We start from the raw sequence: 23,916 nt of genomic DNA, 5'->3' as shown, positions 1-23,916 counted from the left end.
GGCCAGAGAAATAAGCAAGCCCTCATCTGTAGTCCTTCAAAACCGACTCTGGGGGCAGCTCCTCTTCCACTTGGCTTGGTGCTTGACTGGCTTTGGAGACAAAGGTAGGGAGAGGTCCAAGTGTTAGCTACATCTACCTGTGACAGAATAGGCCTCTTTGAAATTTGTTCAGTTCCCGGCCCCAGCCCAGATGGTCTGTTCGCCAGAGAAACAGAACATCTCCCCACACCTAAGGCCTTTGCCTCAGCTCTGAGAGTAAGGTAAAACCTCCTCAAAGGGGTGATTCAGCTTCTCTGTGACAGTTGGAAGCTCATCCAAATGGGTTTCGAGAGGCTTTAGACAGATAACAGGCAACTGTCTAAAATTACCTTTTCTAAAATATTTATTACAAATACAACTTTACCAATGAATTGGCCTGGTAATAAATATTTTAAAAAGCCAGCGAATTAACTCTGTAGCTGTTTAATAGGCAGATAAAGTCATATTAAATGTAAAATTGTATCTTAATGCTTTCCTATGGAACAGTCAACCCTGCTACACTGAGAAATACCTTTTGGGCCTTTTCACTGTAAGGTAATGTTTAACACTCATTTTCACCATGGCCTACCCTTAAATACCAGACCCCCTGCCTTTTGAGCATCAAGGCCTTCTCAGGGATGACTTAATAATATTCAAAAGGAGGATTTAGGCCTGTAAAAGGGGTTATATTGACAAGTCGAATTTGCAATGAAACACTGCACACAAGTGAAAACCTGCAGAACTGTGCCACACATCAGGCCTACAGTCATGTTGCCTTGCTACCACAGTGGGTGGCACAATGGGTGCTGCAACCCACTGGTAACATTTAACTTACAGGCCCTCGGTACACTCTGTAGCATACAATAGGGGCTTATAGGTAAATTAATGTTGCCAATTAATGGTATGACAATTGAATCATGTTAAAAGCACAGGCACATAACCACTGGTTAGCAGTGGTAAAGTGCTCAGAGTTCTGCAGCTAGCAAAAACTGTCAAGGACAAAATCTAAGGACCCCTATGCCAAGTTATGAGTATATATTCATTTGGTTAAGGCTATGAAGAAGCTAGACTTGTGGGAATGCGATTAATGGGGGAGAGATTAGTGGACATAACAAGTCGGTAGATTTGGATAGGCCAGTTTCCCTACACACAGTGTTAGTGTCCCTGGAAGCATGACTGTACTAGAATGGCAGGTCACGCGGATATTGAGGTCAAACTCAGAAATATGAACTAGGGGCCAGATTCACAAAAGTAAAACTTAAGTTTTGATCTTAAGACCAAAACTTAAGTTTAACTGAGACAAAATCCTGACTTTACGACTTTCGGTACTCACAAAGGGCATTTAGGAGTAGTAAAGTTAGGATTTCTAACTTTACTACTCCTAAATGCCCTTTGTGAATACCGAAAGTCCTAAAGTTAGGATTTTGTCTCTGATTACTTTTGTGAATCGGGCCCTAGGTGTGTAAAGGGAGAACCCCAACATTCTGACCTGGCTTAGTTAGAAGAGGGGCCAATAATGGAATTCAAATGCACGAAGTTGCTAAACGTCATGGTGATAATCTAGAATTGTTTTCGTTACCTTGTGAGATGCTACTGGATTACACCCTTGATTTTTGGAGTTAGAACAATCAGGTGACATATTTTACCAAAGTTCTATGCAATTCTGGGTAAAACATAAAGTAGATGGGACCCCCACAGGAATTAATGATATAAATAAGGGAGCAGTAGTGGAAATATCTACTTTGTAGACAAGGCGAGATTTAGAGAACATATGTATTTAAGAGGGAAGCGTTCAAGCACCTACAAACGCGAACATTTTTGGATAGTTGTAACCATATAGAAAGGTATTTCCCACCCCCCACCATTTACACTGAAAACCACTCATGTTGCATTCAAGAGTATGTGCGAATCTATTATTGGAGACCATAGGGCACACTGCATATTGTATATAGTTATAGTATAAAGGAATTTATCAGATTTTCATTCTCTGTATGCATGTTAAATTCTACATCTGCTTAGAGTTCCGCGTGTGGAAATTATAATTATTTGAGTACTCAGTGAAATCTATGACTGACCTCTATTTTACTGTCTACTATTAATCCTATAAAAGTCACGTCAGAAATATGCTACTATGGATAGATAATTTTAGGGGAGCAAATTCTCACCTATTTGCTATGCACCCCAGTGAAACATGGCTATAACAAAGTAGATATGCGTCTTCCCTTGTCTTTAAATTACCAATTTGTGTGTGATACACAAAACCATTTTTGCAGGTGTAGGTCCTTGAAACCCACACCTATCATAAATTGCCGGACATGTGCATGAAAAATGTAATTCTAGTTCAGGTTGGTCTTTAGCCACGAAAAATCCTACTGATTAGGTAGTTAGATGAAAAGTGCATACCTTGGCATTGTATTTATTTCCCCTATTTTCTTCTCCATTTCGACCATAATGTTCCATGTGCAAACACTTATTCACAACAACCCATTGAACTTTTGTGCTGTTCCCTTTCCTAGGATTAGAAATTAGACCAACCTTGTTGGAGAACATTTAGGAGCATTTCTGAGCCTGGGGCTACATGCAAATATGTTCTGAATGCCACAAAGGTCAGATTTTGTGGGTGCTCCTAAAACTTTAACTTGGCCACACGCCCTTTTACACATCTTTCTGCCACTTTACCCACCTCTTTCCTAAACTTTTTTTGTTGAACAGTTGCTCATCATACATTTGCGAGACAGAGTAAATTAATACAGCCAGCAATGAAATTGTATTCATCATTTATTTGAATACCTTGTAGGAACCACAGACCAAAGATATAGGTTACTTAGGGTATCTCTGCGGCCATCTAATAATGTAGGTTAGACATTCAACGCATATCTGGACACTCATGCAACACACCAACCCCACAATCATGCGTATACGCTGTTGATGTCCTGGAATTTACGCCAGGTTCCCCACACCTTATCCCACTTCCTGGAGCACCCACTATCCTTGTATATTACTACTTCTCTCTCTGGCACCAGTAGATGTCTGCCTCCCATTCATCAACACTCGGAGGGAAACTCGCCCTTCATTTCTTTGCAATATTACTTTTTGCTGCCACCGCTACCAGTTTTTTTCCAAATTCCCGTAATTGGCAGCCAGTTCTCTTCCCCCTTTTAGGGCCTTAGGACCATAACTTCCGATAAAGACCTGCTTTTATTATCTTTTTAATATCCACTACATCACCACTAATAAAGGCATACCTGGGTGTTGTAGTAGAATTTTTTATCTGTAAGTCCTCCTGGCCTACATCTTTTAAGAGCTCCCTGAAATATGGTCGCGCCCACCTTGACCTTTAGGAGTTAGGGTGAACCCGATGATGAAGCATGACACCAATAGGGTGTGTGAGGGTTAAATAACAAAAGGAATCATTTCCTTCCTACTACATCACCACTAATAAAGGGATACCTGGGTGGTGTAGTAGGATTTTTATCTTTAAGTCTCCCTGGCCTACATCTCCTAAGAGCTCCCTGAAATATTGTCGAGCCCACCCTGACCTTTAGGAGTTAGGGTGAACCCGATGATGAAGCATGACACCAATAGGGTGTGTGCGGGTTAAATAATAAAAGGAATCATTTCCTTCCAGCTATTGCGGTACATGCCACCTAAGGAGTTGAGAAGGCTTTTTGAGCCAATTTGGGATCAGGATACACTGTTGTGAGTAGAGTTTAACCTGTAAGGAGGTATCCTTACCCTCACCTCTCTTACCCCTTCTCGTGGACAGTGGGGGGCACTCCACTGCCACCAGATGGTTACACCCGCAGAGATATCACCTGGGACATCACCCTTGTCACTTCCTCCCAAAAATTCTGGATCATCGGGCATTCCCACAGGATATGGAAAAATGTGCCTTCTTAGTTACAGCCCCTAACACAGTGTGACAAACTGGTCTTCCTGATTATATGTAGGGCGGTGCACGAGTAGTACACCCTGAGGGGTACTTTCAGCTGATTTAATCTAAATCTGGCACAGATAGCTATTTCCCATGGGCACAAAAAGGCCTCAGCCCAATCATCATCGGACAACACCCAGGTCTTTGGCCCAGGCATTAGGGAGGCCTCCCAGTAGCTCAGGGGAATTATTTATTAGTTTTTGATAGGTCATAGAAACTCCTTTGGTTGGGATGGGCTCTGTGAGCAGGTGATCCTCCAGGGGGGAGGAATCCAGAAGGTCTACCCCCTCCGGAATGTGGACCCGCAACGCATTTCCCAACTGTAAATAGCAGAAATGTTCGCCATCTGCCAAATCATATTCTTGGCGGAGGATCTCGAAGTGCCCAAAGGATTTCTCCCTCCACACATCACCCAGGTGTTCTATACCTATTACCTCCCATCTGTAAAAACCCTTAGCGACGCCACCTCATGCAGTACTCTTTCCTAAACTTATTCAAGTGGAATCGACGGTCACATGGTGGCTTATTCAATTAAAGTAAATTGATTTCAGAATTGTAAAGTGAATTCTGTAATTTAGAATTTTCTATTTAGAAGCAGAGATTTAGGGGCACATTTACTAATATTTCATGCAATGCAGGGCTGCAAGCAAAGTTGACGTGGTGCGTTGCGTGAAATGGGGAGTACAAATGTTTGAATCTGGCCCTATATGACTGCTTCGTAAAAGAAAGGTCCTGTGAGTGTTAGAGAGAACAGGTAAAAATGCCACTGTGTGTTGTTCCATGTAACAATTTATACCACTTATGAAATGCATTTGAGGACGTATCTGTGCTTTCTACAGTTTTGTGCCCTGCACGTTTTTTGAATCAATGTCTTTGCACTATACATAGCCAAACATATTGTTTTTGTTAATGCTTCTTTAAGGGGAGAGGCAGTTTTGTAGCAGCACGCATGTTCATGGCGCATTCTACTTACCTTTAAAGTATGGCCTTAGGCACCTAAAAGATGCAGTTATCTCCTTCCAGTGAAACTAATGACAGCGCGGTAACTATTTATGTGTTTTGGTAGAGTGAATTCCCTTAAATAGACTGATGTTTGGAAGGGAAGTCTGTTTTCTATGCTTTGCGAACTTTTATGTTGCAGTGCAGTGCTTGAGAGTTCTGCCAAGCAAACTGTCACGTGCATGCACACAGCGATAAAGGATTGCTGGAGTTACTGTTTGATGAAGTGCTGCCTCCAGAAATATGCCCTTCGTTTCTCTGTCATGTGTAACTTTACCTCAGCGCAAAGTAGACATTCAATGTGTTTCGTTTTGGCATGTAATAAGTGTGACTAGCGTGACTGCTACACTGGTATGCTAGCATCGCCTACTGGGTGCACAATAAAACACGGTGTAAACACATTAAACTAAAAGAGTACCTCTTGAAGGAAATAAGCGTAATTTAAACACCAAACACAACAATAAAACACACAGTTAAGGTTTATAATTGGAACCGAACTACACATTGTTGAGCGTGGGTGATGCTGTCTTTGAGGTTTCTTCATTTTAGCAACCCCCCTGCCCCTATTCATCCTGAGATGTCTCCAGGGGAGACCCACTCCATGTTCATTGAATTATGTCACACTCAGGGCAGAGTGTGAAGTCCGGGGATTGACTTCAAGTTCATGACGTCAGTTCTCATCATCATCATATCTTTACTCGGTAATTTGTATAAGAACCATCAAAGTATACAAGAAATGAAACATACATATCTCTACAATTAAAATAGTATTAAACCATTGCAATCGCAAATACAAATGACATCTTGAATCATTTTAAGAGCATAAATACATGTACCAACGATCTAACCATGCTGGGGGGGGGGGAGGGGGGCGCAATGCAGTCACCAGCATATGAAAACTAAACCATGTGAGTCAGCTAAGGATGTAAGATACATATATATCATGAAAGAATAAATAAGAAAGGTTTAAAAATGGTGTCATAATTAACAGACAATTTTAACGAATCAACCACAAAGATAACAGAAAACGACTAAGAGAAAACACAATTGGTCCAGAAGTGTCTGTTTTTAAAATTCTAAATACAATCTGGTACTTCCTAATACTCATGTTAAGGCACATAGGTCTAATCCATCTCCTGCGTAACTGCCTATACTTGGGGCAGACGAACAAAATATGTTCTTCGGTTTCGGCAGCCACGCAGCATGCCGGGCAGGTTTCTGTAGTTAGGCCCCTCACCTCTTTCCCCCGGAAATTTCAACAACAGATTACCATACCTAAACCTGATGTACAAGCTTTTAGCAAGAGAGGGCGAGATCGGGTCAAGGAACGGTTCAAATAGGGAGCAAGATTTTATAATTACGAAGTTTGTAGTTAACTGACCACTAGTTGGATTATTCATATAGTGCTCGCCCACCACCTTCCAGTAAGTAGCTTTGAGAGACAAAATGTCACGACTGTTAGCCCTTTCTGGATACTCCCATAAGCCCATTAGCTTCAATAACTTGCACCATTTAGCGATGTGCTTGAACCAAGGGAGTTGTTTTGCCCCGTTAAGCACTAGGACGTCCCGTAAAGAGTTACAATATTCAGTTAGTTGGGGAGTAGTCCGCAGACGCAACCGATAGGTTAAGGGTTTAAGGGCAGCCAGATCATCAATTCTTTTTAGCCCAAGATCACAAAAAAGTGGAATAAGTGGTGTTCTGACAGGTAGTGCGATCAAAGCCCTTGCACAGTTATTCTCACAAGTCGTTAGCTGATTTACAGGAGTGAATCCCCAGATCTCCGCTCCATACAGAGCTCCATTTTGAGCCTTTGCACGGTGTATTTCAAGAGCCGTGTTGAGGGGTTGAGTGTAGGATTTTCAAAAAATTCTTAAAACTGATTTCCATCTCTGACATAAGGTTAGGAGACTCTTCCGTAGCTGATATTCCCAACTAAACGACTCATTTATGCCAATGCCCAAGTAATCAAAATCTTTTACTCAATCCAGGGGTTCATGATTGATCTTGACCTGTTGTATGCCACCCATTGATTTGCTGAGCACCATAAATGTTGTTTTTGTGGTATTCAGTTCCAGCCTCCTCTCCTTGCAAAAGCTCAGGAATGTATTCAATAAAACTTGTAAACCCATAGGGGTAGTGGATATTAATAATGAATCATCGACGAATAGCAAAATGGGTACTTTTGCATTGTTCAATGAAGGGGCGTCATTTTTACAATCCAATAGACAACTCACCACATCATTAATAGACAGACAGAACAATGTGGGGGCGAGAACACACCCCTGGTGCACCCCACGATCAATTGGAATCATCTCTGTCAGTTTCCCATTTACCCCCCCACCTAACCTGGGTATAATTTTCCTTATGCAATCTAGCAAGCACAGTCACCAGGTCAACTGGGGCACCTTGGTCAAGCATAGTCTTCCACAGTAGATTACGCTGTACCAAATCGAATGCAGCTCGCAGGTCCATGAAAGCTACATAGAGCCGCTGTTTCCTATGTAGCAGGTACTTCCAAGCTAACAGAGAAAATCTAAGTTTGGTCACATGTGCTAATTTTTGCGTGGAAACCAGCTTGGGCTGGGGACAGTATCATCTTTTCATCCATCCAGTCCTGGAGTTTTTTCAAAACTTGTCTAGCAAACACCTACTGTAGGTTGTCAATCAGACTGATGGGTCTATAATTAGAGGGGATAGCAGGGTTACCCTTTTTAAAGATGGTTATTACCTCTGCCCCCCTCCAGGTTTCGGGAATTTCACCACCAGCTAATATACAATTAGACAAAAGGTTAATGTATGGTGCCATATCGCGGGTTCAGACTTATACAAGTCCCCTGGTATCAGGTCGGGTCCCGCAGCTTTACCTGTTTTAAATGTAAATGTAGTAGCTGTATATCGCACGAATCACCCCCGAAGGGGTCTCAAGGCGCTTGTACCCTTCCTGGCTGTGGAACCCTTCCTGGCTTTTCCCAGTGAAGTGCCCACTCCTGGGCACCCCCAAGGTGAAGCCAGGCATCCTAGCGCTGTTGGGGCCGTTGTGGAGATTAAGCAAGCTATTGCCCAGAGTTGCAGAGTGGGACCCATGATTAGAATAGGCACAGAGGCGAGAATTATCAGGTCCCAGGAAATTGAGCCGAGGCAGGAATTGAACCCTGGTCCCAGGCCAGACCTCTGCAACAGGGTCTGCCACTCTAACCATTGAGCCACACTTCCCCACCGATCTTTTAAGTTTCTGGATTGCTGACAAAGTGTCATCAAGGCTGAAAACTCTCTGGGGGTTATGTATGGGCCTATCAGAAGCAGTGACGTCTAAAACGGCAGTGATTGGTCAGCGTAGGCAATTATAATAACCCTATCATCAGAGTATAAGCCAAAGAAATGATCCACCCAAGCCTCCAGCTGGGGAGGCTTGGTTCAATCGTAGCCAAACCTGACTCAGTTCCGTTTAAATCGGAGAGCGCCTACACCACCTCCAGCTCTGGTGTGTGGCATATGTTCCTAGAAGAATCGAGGGAATGACATGGTCTCCCACCTGACAGTTTGCATTCACAAGAGACCTGAGATATTACAAGTATATCGGACGTCATACCGAGACTTCGGCCACCGATGTGCATAAACAATCTCTATTAGAACTTGCCAAGTTTCTGCATCCAAAACAAGAGTACTTGTGGTCCTGATGAGAACCGGACAAAGGGTCTGGTTCAAAACACGACGACCCCGGTTTTTTTTGTACCTGTCAAACCAATTTGTGGATACTAATCAATTACTCAATTGAACAATTCAAGACGTTTATGTTAGGAAGATTGTTTAATCAGAACTATTCCTACAATTTTTATGAGTTATCCAGATTTATCATTTGACGTGGGGATTAGTTTTTAGGTGTTTTCCAGCTTAAGTAGCACTGGTTTGTTGTGTGAATAATAATAGTGAGAATGGATTGTGGTTGTGAAAGATTGTTGTAACGTTTGGGTGAGTGAAAGGCTAGATAGATTGGGGGGTGTCACACTTAAGTGGAGTTTGTTGTTTATAGGATTTTTCCTTTGTTGTTGGATTTGTTGTCTCCCTACACATGTATATAAAGTGGTTTTTGAAATATGGTCTAAATGGCTTTTGAAATAAAAAACAATTACTGATGGATTTATTTCCAAGTGTATCTATATATTTGGTTCATACAGGTAAGAGAAAAATTAATCTTTATCAGTGTTGCTCAGTACTGGCAATTGTTTACTTTTGACGTTATACGGACTCAGCCTTACTGAGGTGAGTCAAGGCCCTTGGGTGTTTGATACAGTAATATGCATAGCAGTGGTCAATGTCCCCTGTGGTGAATGGACACTAAAGCATCCATGCATTTCAATGGGTGTACTTATTTAAGCAGTCTGTGGATATGTGGTGAAATGTAAGAAATGTTGTAATGAATCCATCAACTTCGGGCCAAAGGGTCAGTTTAACACTTTACACAGTTCTTGGTAGTGGTGCCTTTTAATTGTAAACAATGGCATCAGAAATACCAAACAAAAGAAAAAAAGAAAGCAGCTGGCAGATGTTTAATTAAACACAGTGTAGACTGGGTACCTTGTGTTTAATAAAAAATCTGCCATAGAACTGTCGAAAATCCTCAAGGGCCAGTGGCGCCAACAGCCTCACTCAGAGTCCCATGGTAAATATCAAATAAGGTGCACACAGCCTTTGTAGATGAGTCCAGCATGAACTGCCCCAGAAAACAAAATCTTTCTCCAGTGCAGATTTTGCCAGATATTACCTGGTGAAATCTGTACGGGGAGAACATGTCCAAATTCAAAACTTTGCTGATCAGAAAGGAGGGGCGTTGTTATTTTACCGTGCAGTTAAACTGAAACTGCATGTTATCACTCATTCCGACCTGTGGATTCAAGTGGTAAAGCCACCTGAGCGTCAAGATGATGTTTCACATGCCGAAAGTTGCCAGACACGTGTCCTACTATCATCTATATTTGCATAGCAGAGACTATGTGAATAAGCTAAAAAATACATACAAATTCGTCCATGGTAACATTTTGAAAGGTGATTTGCTTTATTGGGTGAAAAATTAATTGTCTAGAATTCATAGGGTAGAACCCGTTTTTTTCACTTTGCAGAGCTTTTCAAGCCATCAGATCCTGATCAGGGTGTGTGTACAAGAAAGAAAGTTTGCAACAGCAAATGTAATTCCCCAAGAGAAGAAAAGAAGCCAACACAACTTCAGGTTCCTGTAAGTGCCAACAAACTGTGCTTTACTTAATCTCATGGTGCACTATGAACTTGTGATAGGAGTGGCGATACTATTTGCGAATAATTAGACTTAGGCACTATTAGGATTTATTTTAGACCAATTAAATTCCTGCTCAATTTCTATCTTTTACAGTATAAATAATAAGGGTTGAAAAGTTTGGCAACCCACAGTCTGTATTCTACAGGTGTCCCGTGCTCCAACGTCCAGTATCATTCATTAAACCCTCTTAGAAGCCAGTATTATGCATCCTACATCTTCTACTATCAGCCAGATTGCCCTGTTACTTACCTGTAATCATTAATCTGAGTCCATGTCTTCCTCGTCACAGTCCGGAGTTCCCACCCCTCTCTCCCTGTGGTCCATGGATTTCTGTCTGTGCTTGATGATTTCAGGAGGTCCTTCCCAGGAAGTGAGGTACTTGTACTCAGGGGTGCGGGGACCATCTTGTATTGGGAAGGAAAAGTCAAGTTTGGTGGTTAGGTTCTGCATGAATCGAGATGAACTCATATGTGAGGACTTTAGGAGGAAGACGAATGAGGAGGCTCAGTTACCGCCTCGAGGTGTATTACACCCACCAGACCTTCCATCCACTTCACCCTTAACATGGGATTTCATGAACATGGCCCCACTAGCAGCACACCACCCACCCAGGACTGTCACCATATCCAGAAGCTTCCTATGTCTATAAGAAGTTATCCCTATTCTCCCAGTTTGCATCTCCTCAAGGAACTATATTCATCTTTCCACTGTCACCCTTATGTTTTGGAGCCAGGACAGGCAGCAATAAACAATGAAATCAGAAATATCTCAAAGAGTTTACTCAGAAGTGGAGAAGTCATTTTCTACAAGAGCAGAAAGTTGCCCTCTGGAAAAAACGAATGTCTACTCCATTCCTGACTACTCTGAGCTTAGAGTGGATTGTATCAGTTTGGCACAGGCAATTCCTAAAAATAATTTTATGGAGTTTTGAAGTGAATGAGTACAGGAAGGGTTTATTTTTAAATACTTTAAAAACATATTTTTTTGATAACATACTCACACAACAATGTAATTTCTAAAATAGTGAGGCATTTACACCCATGAAGGTGGGTGACTTGCACCCCTCACATATTAACACGGAGAAAGCTTCATCCAGCAAATAGGTGCCTTAATGACAATACTTGTCTAATTCATATAGGGATAAGCTGCCGCTGTGCTCAACTCTGGGCTAACATTCTCCAGTACAACATCATACTGTCTTTGTATCTCTTCCACAATGTTTTTATTCAAACGAAAAATGAAAATCCCTTGCTTGTCTACAAAGCAGGTTGTTTTTATTGCTTTGCATACAGAAGGCAATATAAACATTTGCACATTAAGCCGTTGGCCGCTGCCGCGATTTCGCGGCAGTGCGGCCGTTTTTAAAAACAGGCGGTGCTGTGTCGGCCGTTGAACGTGTGCAGCCCCAGCCAGGTAGTGCTCCGAACATTCAACGGCCGACGGCAGCACTTAACGGGTTAAAAAGGAGAATCGGTCCACTGGCCCACAGAATCTGAAGTCTAAAGACATATGGACAGATTTAGCAAACTTTCACGCAAGGCAAGGAAGCAAGACACCTTCTGCCCTGTACTGCGTGAAAGGGAGGGGGCAGGAATACGCCATATTTAACATTATATGCACATTTCTGTCCTTTCCTTGCACTGGCACACAGTGTGCTGCCTTGCGCCAATGCATGCCCCCTTGCAGCATGTTGCAAGGGTGCCTGTGATTCAGACAGGATTGTTTTTGTGAAGGAAGGGGACACTGCGTGCACAAAAACAATCCAGCCTGTAACGCAGGCACCCTTGCCCATGACACAAGGGTGCCTGCAATACATTAACCTATGGATTGACAGTTCCCAATACATTCTAAATTCATTATACTCATTCCAACAATGTATCCATTTTGAACACACATATTCATTTTACAGCTAAATGGATTCGTCTACTATATATTTCAATTAGCAATAAAGCAGCTATGTCATGGCTTATATAAAACTCATCACCAGCATCTATATTAATGTATTAAACAGAAAGCTACATATTCAGATTGTACATAATGGGAACACTATGATAATGTACATTAGAGAAGGTTATATATTTTGTTCGCACTAAGCGTGAGCTCAATTCACGAAGACAAAGATATGAGTGTACATTTGCATATGTGAAGTATTTACAGTAGTACATGTTCTATTGTGCATAGACTTCACAGTAATAACAGGTCACAAAAGAAAGCTGAGATTAGGGGCCAATGTGCACGTACAGTCTTTGAGAGGGTCATGCTCAGAATGGCAAGGGACTACCCAATCCAACCTTGGAAATGAAGTGGCAGCTTGAGTAAAGTATTGACCCAGCTCACCAAGAAAATCGTGTTAATGCTGTATACTGTTTGGCAAGTATTATTTTAAAAGAAAAGATTTGATTTTTTTATGTAACCATTTTTCCAACAGCAAAATATTGTTTTCTTTAGAAATAAAACATGACACATAATAAGGAGCATTTACATCGTTAATTTTAAAATCTTATTTCTAGTAAGCAGTTGCTTATATTAGAGAATGCATTTCTTTTACAAATGGAAAGCCTTTTTTTTCAAGGTGTCTTTTTTGTTAATCAAATAATCCCTGCTTAAGGCTAAAAACAATGCATCTCATGAACTGCAATGGGAAGGACTCCCTGGGTTGTGAAATGCTACATTAAATTGTCTGTAGCATGAGGGATGTTTATTCCTCTAAAGCACACTGTATCCATTCAGGCAGATGCTCAAACAGGCGCCACCTTAAGAATGGGTTCAGAGATGTAGCCTTGCTTAAGTCCATTATTTATGGTAATCCATTTTGTATTTTGTCCATGAGGCCCAAGCAAGATCTTTATTTCATATATTATTTTCTTCAATTTTATTTTTGGCTTTAATTTAGAGATTCTTTATGTAATATGTACCGGTTTAATTTCAAACAGAAAAGTTAATCAAATGTGTTTAGTTGTGAGTTCCTTTTTCAGCCTGTATTTTTTTTCACTGAGTAGGTACTGCTTAACATTCATTCATATGCTAATGTTGCTACATCTTCAAAAGCCTTCCATATTATAGTTTCTTAGCATTACTATTAATGTTGAAATGAAAATATGGCATACTCATTTTGAAATTCAAAACATTATTTGGATCCATATTAACTTCTTGGAGGAAAGAAAATTGTATTGGTATCCAAATTTGTTGCACATAAGCCAACTGGAATGTTTCTGTGGAATAACATGATTTTCTTTCATGAAATTTGCTATAACGGAAAAATAATGTAAAATAGTTCTTGGAGGATGGCATGGGGTCGAAAAATACATATACGTACTCAAATGATGTAGTGTAATAGTTCAGGCTGGATGACATCTGAAAAACCCGGAAACTGATTGAAACTACCAGAACCCGATCATTTGACAATCATTAATGATGCAAAACATAAACTCAGACATGTCCATGGTAAATCTTTCCATTTTTTTTAATCTAATAAAATTAGGAGACAGCAGGTCTAGTTAGAATATGTGTGCTCATTTCCATTCATATGCATGCAGATCAGTGCTGCTTAGAAATATTCACTTGGTGTTGAAGCAGTCATTGTAATTGCTACTGATTATGCGTCTTGTATATTCTTAATTCCAGGTCATTACTGTGGATGGGTGTTCCCAGAGCACTCAAATGAGCTCAGAGCCGGCAGACTGCAACTTCCAGTGTGATGAGGAAGAAGACCACAACAAGAATTTTCTTTCTGTAACCAACTTCAGCCAGCTCAGTAAGTATTTCGTTATCTAACAATGGCATTGTTAAGAAGTTCGCACCTCACAAATTCAGTGATATAGTACTCTAAAAAGGGTTAAAACAATGAATAATACACATACGAGTAGGATTTTAGTTGCTGGAATGGAAAAACCAGTAAGTACCAAACACATTTCCACAGACAGAGAACTTCATTAGGCAGCAGCCAACGAAGCGACCTCCTGATTCTATACTTTTCTTTTCCTGACCAGAGGCATTCCAAGGCATTTGGATAGTTTGGTTCTCTGATGTTAACAAACCTCCAGTGATGCTAAAGTTATAGACTCTGCATCATGGCTGATGAAGATGAGTTGTCTCATAGGTGTTGCTGGGTGGAACTGAAAGTCCGTGCAAGCAATTCATGCAACCCAACAACCCAGTCAGAACACAAACTGGAAGACAGCTTTGAACAGCAAGAGGAATTAGTATGAGCTGTGGGCCCAATAGAGATATTTCTGCATCAGTCTCACATTATTGTAGTCAAGTGCAGTAGTCATGGAGGAAGAACATTGCCTGTCTTACTACTGCTGCCATGAGCTGCATCCTTTTTACGAAAACCATTAGAGTGTCCTCATCCCAAATTAACTGGAAATTACTGATGCTCAAGCTTATACATAGAGACCAAGATGGAACACTAGTCTTAAAACAGTGGAGAATGTGAAATAGACTCACTCTCCTAGTTCACACACACATTGAGGCTTCATAACTCAAGCTGCAAATATGTGTGCTAAAAATCAGTTCTAGATAAAATATGTAAACTTTTTTAGAACTCTATAATATTTTTTGAAATGTCGACTGGCAATTAATATATACGTTCAACAGAGTGTTCAAATAGAGTAAATATCTTGATTCATTTGCAGAATAGTTATGTGTGCAATTATGTGTGTATGTTTTTGCTATGGATCATGAACCTAATTTCAAAGCACTGTGCAAACTATTATAGAACCAACTTATGCACCATTTAAAATTGTAAATAGACATAAAATGTATGCAAGAGAGTAGAAATGTCAGAATGCGTTATACAAATAGTAAGAGGAAAGGTTTGACCATTCATTTCGATGAACAACATCTATTTGAGGCTGAAGTCGAAAGAGTCTGCAAAATGTAAAAATCCGACAACTTATAAACTCTCTACTCCTGTCCCATGGTCCCAAATTAATTTGTTTCCAGTTGAGTTGATTCTACACATACCTATAGATTCAAATTCTACGTCAGAATGTACTTACAATTCAGCAAACTCAACGCCACCAGGCAAATCTTTGAGAGATGGAAAATGGAAGTTCGAGGCATGTGAGCTGTAGATCACATGCTTATGCATAGAGCGCTATCTAGTGTTGGGCCCGGATGTTTGCACTTTGTTTTTCTTCGAAGAAATCTTCCTAGTCACGAGGTAGGTGACTCCTCCTATGGGTGATAGTGCGCGTGATCATCGACTCCATCTTCAGATTGTTTTTTTCCACCATTGGGTTCGGATGTTACTCGCTGCACTTGAGCGTGAGTTTAATGAAAGGAGGAGTAGGAGTGTGTAGTGAGAAGGTGAGAGAAGGAACAGGTTTATGGATCTGCGAGTAAAATTAATGGAGGTGGAGAAAGCAGTATGTATGCGGAAGGGGAGATAAGTAAGGGGTGAAAAAGGATATGTCATTAAGCAATATTTATACAGAGAAAGGGCGGATGTTTGTTTAGCAGAATAGAGTGGGTGAAAAAAAGGAAATTGGCTGATTCGGTCCACCATGAGAACAGAGGGGTATTGGTGTTATCTCATATTGCTTATAATGAAGACGTGGTGAAATGGTGCAAGGGGTTTAAACATTTTTTGTTTCTTTCTGTGATTACCTAAAATGTTGATCTAAGGTCATTGAAATGATGGATATTTGTTTTATTACCAGTTACAGTGGCCCCTGACGAAGGGCGCTCCTAGCCCGAAATGCGTTGGGTTTTAAATAAATGCTGCTTTGGACAAACTTCTGCGCAGCTTTTACATAAGAAACTTGAAAATGGCATAACATCCCGCGCGTGGATTTTGAGTATCAGTCGCAAAATATAGAGATGCAATAAGAGTTGAATAGATGTGTAAAAATGGATTACAATGGAGAGAAAAAATGAACTATTTGCCAACGTGGCGCAAAGCAGCTGTGCGGTCGGTTTGGGGCAAGAGAATGCCCCACCCAATTATGTTGTCAGTAACTAAAGTACCCATTGGGCATGGTACCTCACCAACAAGCACGCACTCTTAGATAATCATGGATAAATATAAAGAAATATGAAAACAAGGTGTGCACCCCACCACTTCAATTGTAAAATCACATCTTCAGCCAGGCAAAACTCAGAACTATCTAGGAGCCACTTTGGATACTCAAAGGGCCCTGGCGTTTCCCAACGCAGCCAGATTCGAAACATTCAGGCATTAATTCTCCAGTTTCAAGCCAGTCAGTCACTTCCAGCTCAAATTTTTATGCAGCTGTTGGGAATGATGGCGTCTTGCATCATGATCGTTTCCCATGCCAGGCTGCTCATGAGTCCACTTCAAGAATACTTAGCCTGTCAGTGGAACCAGTCGCACGGTCTTTTAACTGATGTAGTGTTGGTAAGCGGCCGTACTCATTGCTCTCTGCAGTGGTGGAACACCCACAATTTGTCAAAGGGATGGCTCTTCATAGACCCGGTTCCACAGACAGTTTTAACAGCGGACGTGTCCCTAACTGGCTGGGGAGCTCATCGTCAACAACACACAGTACAAGGGCTGTGGAGCCACCTGCAAAAGTTGTTCCACATTAATCATTTAGAGCTGATGGCAATCTTCCTAGCTCTCAAAGCCTTTCAAAATCCCCTGTCTGGCAAAGCTGTCTTGGTTTGAACCGATAACATGACAGCTATGTATTACATACAGAAACAGGGGGGACACACTCTCTCCAACTGTCCCACTTAGCCCAAGACACCTGGAGGTATCAAATACATAAATGGGAACTTCACCCTCAAATTCTCTACCCATACTTCCAAGCTTGGGGAGTCCCTCACAAAGATCTGTTTGCAACACCCCAAAACGCAAAATGCCAAAGCTTCGCCTCCAGGTATCCACACCCTTGGTCCAAAGGCAATGCTCTATGGATGAACTGATCAGGGATATTTGCTTATGCTTTTCCGCCTCTCCCACTCATTCAATCAGTGGTTCGGAAACTCAGACAAACATCCCTCACACTAATACTGGTAGCTCCAACATAGGCATGTCAACCCTGGTTCACAACCCTGTTGGAAGTCTCTCTGGTACCGCATCAAGAATGACATTTAACTCCCAGTCTCCTCACACAGAACCATGGAGAAATCAACCACCCATATCCCAAACAATTGAACCACGCGATCTGGCTCCTGAAGTCATAGAGTTTGGTTATCTGGAACCTTCCAGCAGAAAGCCAACTACAAGGGCCTGCTACGCAGCCAAATGGAAGAGATTTGTTATCTATTGCAATAATCAACCCTCTTGATGCTTCCATACAAAACATTATCTGCTACCTGTTACATTTACAGCGGTCATTATTGGCCTATGCATCCATCAGACTGCATCTCACTGCAATTGCAGCCTATCTGCAAAATGCAAAAACAACAATTGATGGACAGAATGCAGAACAATGTCATACATTCACCCCAGTACAGAACGGTGATGGATTAAACCCAGATCTGTTGCCTGGGTGTGAGTGTTTGATTGGTTCAGATGCTCCATCCATCACCACCCCCTTTTGTACCACTTTGTTCGCCATAAGTTGGCAGGGTATGCTCAGGCGTGAGTCCCTTGCTCACTTTGCCACTGGATTCAAGCAAGCCAGGCTGAAGACGGCTGAAATGCCAGAAACCGGTCCTCGGAAGCTTGTTTCGGGTCCAGGGAAGGCATGGCTTGGCAGTTCGGGCTGGACTGTTTCCATGAGGCACAGGGTCAGACTGATTTGCATATGGCCATGTCTGAACTGGGGTGGCAGAGTGGGCTAAAGAACTTTGATGGATTAAACCCAGATCTGTTGACTGGGTGTGAGTGTTTGATTGGTTCAGATGCTCCGTCCATCACCACCCCCTTTTGTACCCCTCTGTTTGCCATAAGTTGGCAGGGTATGCTCAGACGTGAGTCCCTTGCTCACTTTGCCACTAGATTCAAGCAAGCCGGGCTGAAGACGGCTGAAATGCCAGAAACCGGTCCTTGGAAGCTTGTTTCCGGTCCAGGGAAGGCATGGCTTGGCAGTTCGGGCTGGACTGTTCCCATGAGGCACAGGGTCAGGCTGATTTGCATATGGCCATGTCTGAACTGGGGTGGCAGAGTGGGCTAAAGAACGGTGATGGATTAAACCAAGATCTGTTGACTGGGTGTGAGTGTTTGATTGGTTCAGATGCTCCGTCCATCACCACCCCCTTTTGTACCACTTTATGTGCAAAATAGGCAACACTTATCACTCTTTAGAGTGCGTGTAATCAAAGCACTTATGAAAGTATTAAAAGAGTTATACCACCAAGACTTTCACCAGCCCCAGTATGGCATCTTAATATAGTCCTCACACACACAGCCAATGGGCCCACCATTTGAACCCATGCACAAATGTGATCTACAGTTCCTCACTTGGAAAACGACTTTTCTCATTGCAATCACTTAATTGAGGAAAGTAGGTGAATGTCAGGCACTAACCATAGAAGAACTTTTTTACAGCTACACAAAGATACAGTGGCTCGTCGTACCAATCCTAAATTCCTACCTTAGGTAGTATCTGCATTTCACATAAATCAGTCGGTTGAGTTACCCGTTTTCTTCCCTCAACATGACTCCATTGTAGAACAAGCTCTACACATCTTAGATGTTAGAAGAGCATTGTTGTATTACACTGAAAGAACAAAATCTTTTCGTAAGACCAAGCAAATCTTTGTTGCTTTTGCACCACCTCACAAGTGCAATCCTATATCCAAATCCGGTATTGCTACGTGGATCGTTACATGTATCCAGATTTGCTATGCAAAAGCCAAAAGAACACCAACGGTACCCCCTGGAGCACATTCAACTCGTAGGATAGGGGCTACAATAGCTGTCTTAGGGAAAATCCCCATTACTGACATATGCAAAGCTGCAACATTGTCCACACCACACACATTCAACGAGCACTATTGTGTAGATGTGTTAGCCAGAAAACAAACTAACGTGGGCCAGGCAGTACTTAAAACACTGTTTCAGACAACTCCATTAGTTACAGGATAGCCACTGCTTAGGGGAGACTGCTGTATAGTCTATGCCTAAGCATGTGATCTACAGCTCAGATGCCTTGAACGGAAAATGCTACTTACCCAGTATGCATCTGTTCTTTAGTATGTAGAGCTGTAGAATCTCATGCACCCCCCATCTCCCCGGGTACCAGTAGCTGCTGTAGTTCTCTTGTTACTATATATACATACACATGGACATCTCTATTCTTTACTACTACTCCATTCTCTCACCCTCTGCGGGAAGCTGAAGATGGAGTTGATCACCATGCGCACTATCACCGAAAGGAGGAGTTACCTACCTTGTGACTAGGAAGACTTCTTCGAAGAAAAACAAAGTGCAAACATTTGGGCCCAACACTAGATGGCCATCTATGCATAAGCATGAGATTCTACAGCTCTACATGCCAAGAACAGATGCATACTGGGTAAGTAGCATTTTCCATCTCAGACAGACTTCTGCACATTGTACACTGCCGATTGATTCAGATGCTCCGTCCATCATCACCCCCTTTTGTACCGCTTTTGGGCGCCATAAGTGTGGCAGGGTATGCTCAGACGTGAGTCCCGTGCTCACTTTGCCACTGGATTCAAGCAAGCCGGGCTGAAGACGGCTGAAATGCCAGAAACCGGTCCTCGGAAGCTTGTTTCTGGTCCAGGGAAGACATGGTTTGGCAGTTCGGGCTGGACTGTTCCCATAAGGCACAGGGTCAGACTGATTTGCATATAGCCATGTCTGAACTGGGGTGGCAGAGTGGGCTAAAGAACGGTGATGGATTAAATCCAGATCTTTTGACTGGGTGTGAGTGTTTGATTGACTCAGATGCTCCGTCCATCACCACCCCCTTTTGTATCGCTTTTGGCCGCCATAAGTGTGGCAGGGTATGCTCAGACGTGAGTCCCTTGCTCACTTTGCCACTGGATTCAAGCAAGCCGGGCTGAAGACGGCTGGAATGCCAGAAACCGGTCCTCGGAAGCTTGTTTCCGGTCCAGGGAAGACATGGCTTGGCAGTTCGGGCTGGACTGTTCCCATGAGGCACAAGGTCAGACTGATTTGCATATAGCCATGTCTGAACTGGGGTGGTAGAGTGGGCTAAAGAACGGTGATGGATTAAACCCAGATCTTTTGACTGGGTGTGAGTGTTTGATTGACTCAGATGCTCCGTCCATCACCACCCCGTTTTGTATCGCTTTTGGCCGCCATAAGTGTGGCAGGGTATGCTCAGACGTGAGTCCCTTGCTCACTTTGCCACTGGATTCAAGCAAGCCGGGCTGAAGACGGCTGGAATGCCAGAAACCGGTCCTCGGAAGCTTGTTTCCGGTCCAGGGAAGACATGGCTTGGCAATTCGGGCTGGACTGTTCCCATGAGGCACAAGGTTAGACTGATTTGCATATAGCCATGTCTGAACTGGGGTGGTAGAGTGGGCTAAAGAACGGAGATGGATTAAACCCAGATCTTTTGACTGGGTGTGAGTGTTTGATTGACTCAGATGCTCCGTCCATCACCACCCCCTTTTGTACCGCTTTTGGCCGCCATAAGTGTGGCAGGTTATGCTCAGACGTGAGTCCCTTGCTCACTTTGCCACTGGATTCAAGCAAGCCGGGCTGAAGACGGCTGGAATGCCAGTAACCGGTCCTCGGAAGCTTGTTTCCGGTCCAGGGAAGACATGGCTTGGCAGTTCTGGCTGGACTGTTCCCATGAGGCACAGGGTCAGACTGATTTGCATATAGCCATGTCTGAACTGGGGTGGCAGAGTGGGCTAAAGAACGGTTATGGATTAAACCCAGATCTTTTGACTGGGTGTGAGTATTTGATTGACTCAGATGCTCCGTCCATCACCACCCCCTTTTGTACCGCTTTTGGCCGCCATACGTGTGGCAGGGTATGCTCAGACGTGAGTCCCTTGCTCACTTTGCCACTGGATTCAAGCAAACCGCGCTGAAGACGGCTGGAATTCCAGAAACCGGTCCTTGGAAGCTTGTTTCCGGTCCAGGGAAGACATGGCTTGGCAGTTCGGGCTGGACTGTACCCATGAGGCACAGGGTCAGACTGATTTGCATATAGCCATGTCTGAACTGGGGTGGCAGAGTGGGCTAAAGAACGGTGATGGGATTAAACCCAGATCTTTTGACTGGGTGTGAGTGTTTGATTGACTCAGATGCTCCGTCCATCACCACCCCCTTTTGTATAAACTCCTGAACGGACACCACTGTGGCACTGAAATCCCTTTAGACGCTGCTTCCTCCACATTTAATTTAGTGTTATGGCACACAACCCTACACACAGACTTTAATTATTTGCATTGTTGAGCCCATTCTAGTATAGCGAGCATACCTGTTAGTGTAGTGCTATGGCCCCCATTTCTCAACACAAACTTGACCTATTTCAATTGCTCACACCATAGTAAACAGTGCGGCATCAGTCGCATTTGAAACACTTACCTACTGTGAGAGAATTGTCGGGGGAACACGTACTGTGAACTGCGAAAAATGTCAGCAGTATGCCTCTCAAAGGCACGACCTTGAGAAAAGAAACACATAATTAATTAATGAGAAATAATTACAAAGAGCGGATTTCACGTGCAGCCCGTAATGGATGAAACTTACCGGATATGTCTGGGCACAGGAACGTTTGACTCACATCTGGGCAGCTGGACAACAGACGCAGAAATAGATGGAGCAACGGTGCGTGACACCTTTTGTACCCCCCATACGTTTATCACAATATTTAATGTAAGCGTTTTAATAATGCTGTAATTGCACGATGAACACTGTATTGACAAGATGTTAATTAAAAAAAGAAATAAAGGGGGAATAGAAGTTGAAGATTTATCGTCGTGGAGTCGCCAGGGGTCGGGGGGGGCAGCGGGGGCCAGGGATTAGAGACGGGATCACGCATTTGAAAAAGAAGAATGCAAAAACTGAGGGAGGACACCACAAATCACGTTGTAAAAATGTGTGATGTAGTGGTCTGCGAAGTGAACTACATGCCCATAGAAATCAACGCATTGGCGTTGCAACAGCGTACGGTGTAAAAGTACGCGATGTTGAGAAGCGAACAATGTAATAACCGTGTGGTTAACGCACGCAGTGTAATAGTGTGCGATGTTTCAACATAGATCCGTCCTTGCTCTGTAAGGAAGTGTAAGCTCTCTTGAACAAGGGAACTATAGAGCAGGTGCTGGCATCAAAGGTAAGTTGTGTTTCCTATTTTGCTACTTTCTGGTGCCCAAGAAGATCAGAGGACTTTATCCATTCTAGACCTGTGCCTGCTCAATCTCTTCCATAAAAGAGAAATTAAAGATGCTCACAATTGTGGAAGTCCTGCCTGCTCTGGTCCCAGGAGACTGGATGATATAGTTGGACTTGCAGGATACATATTTTCACAACCCTGCCCTGCCTGCTCCCAGGCGTTACCTGAGGTTCATGGTTGGCGAGGAGCACTTTCAGTTTGCGATGCTTCCCTTTGGCGTTACCAGTGCCCCTTGTGTGTTCCTTCTTCATTCCTGTACGCCTTTCCACCCAAACCACTTCTGTTCAGAGTTCTGAAGAAGATCAGGAATGACCATGCCCAAGTTATTCTTGTGGCTTTCGATTGGGCACAGAGAGTCTGGTTGAGTATAAGCACGGGTCCTCTGATTGGCTGCCTCTTCGGGAGTATCTTCTGTTGCAGCAGAGGGGCGATGGTGGTGGTCGCAACTCATCTACGCAGGTCATATGTTCCAGTCTTCCCTAACTTCAATGATTGGCTGTTAAAGCAAGCTCACTCAAGCATTCATCTCTCACCTCAGATTATGGCTAACCTTCTTCATTCCTGTACGCCTTTCCACCCAAACCACTTCTGTTCAGAGTTCTGAAGAAGATTAGGAATGACCATGCCCAAGTTATTCTTGTGGCTTCCAATTGGGCACAGACAGTCTGGTATCCGGAGCTGTTGAGCAAAAGCACGGGACCTCTGATTGGCTGCCTCTTCGGGAGTATCTTCTGTTGCAGCAGCAGGGCAGAGTTCTGCACCTGAACCTGAAAACACTTTGCCGTCATGCATGGGGATTGAGCGACAACAGTTGACAGCTTTCGACCATCTGCGAGAAGTCTGCAATGTTACCTTGGCAGCCAGGCATCCCTCCACCAAAATGGTATACGCCTGCCATTGGAGCTAGTTCATAGCCTGCTGCATGCTGTACAGATAAAAAGCTGACTTTCTATGTGCACCCCTTTCCCAGGTTCTTTTGTTTATTCTTACCCTAGCCCAGCAGGGCTCTGTTTTGGGCACATTGGCAGATTATTTGTCTGCTATCTCGCCATTTCAGTGGTTGTCAGATCAGCCATCCCTTTTCAAATCCCCTGTTGTAAATAGGTTATTGAAAGTTCTTCGACCTATGTTCCCATCAGCACCTTTCATTACGCCACAGTGGGACCTCAACCTAGTTCTCACATTTTTGATGTGTGCTCCCTTCGAGCCACTACATAACTGCGCTCTCAGGCTTCTTACCATAAAAACGGCCTTCCTACTGGCAATACCATCTGCCCAAAGGTTCAGTGAGCTACAGGCACTGTCAGCACATCCTTCATACCTTAACATCTACCTAGACAAACTAAAAATTCGGACTAGAGCATCCTTTTTTACTGAAGGTGGTCGAGCCCTTTCATATAGGCCAGTCTATC

The 23,916-nt window shown here is 43.0% G+C and overlaps 1 protein-coding gene across 1 annotated transcript in view; it reads left to right on the top strand.

Moving 5' to 3' along the window:
- TRPM6 (transient receptor potential cation channel subfamily M member 6) overlaps positions 1 to 23,916 on the top strand; it is a 730,325-nt gene that overhangs the window by 596,617 nt on the left and 109,792 nt on the right. Inside the window, exons 27-28 of the mRNA XM_078675782.1 lie at positions 10,072 to 10,184; positions 13,869 to 13,998. Of these exons, the coding sequence (XP_078531908.1) occupies positions 10,072 to 10,184; positions 13,869 to 13,998 (243 nt within the window). The remainder of the gene's footprint in view (positions 1 to 10,071; positions 10,185 to 13,868; positions 13,999 to 23,916) is intronic.

The sequence above is a fragment of the Lissotriton helveticus genome, chromosome 2_1, assembly GCF_964261635.1.
Source record: "Lissotriton helveticus chromosome 2_1, aLisHel1.1, whole genome shotgun sequence".
Lineage (NCBI taxonomy): Eukaryota > Metazoa > Chordata > Amphibia > Caudata > Salamandridae > Lissotriton > Lissotriton helveticus.
This window is presented reverse-complemented; position numbering and strand designations above follow the sequence as displayed.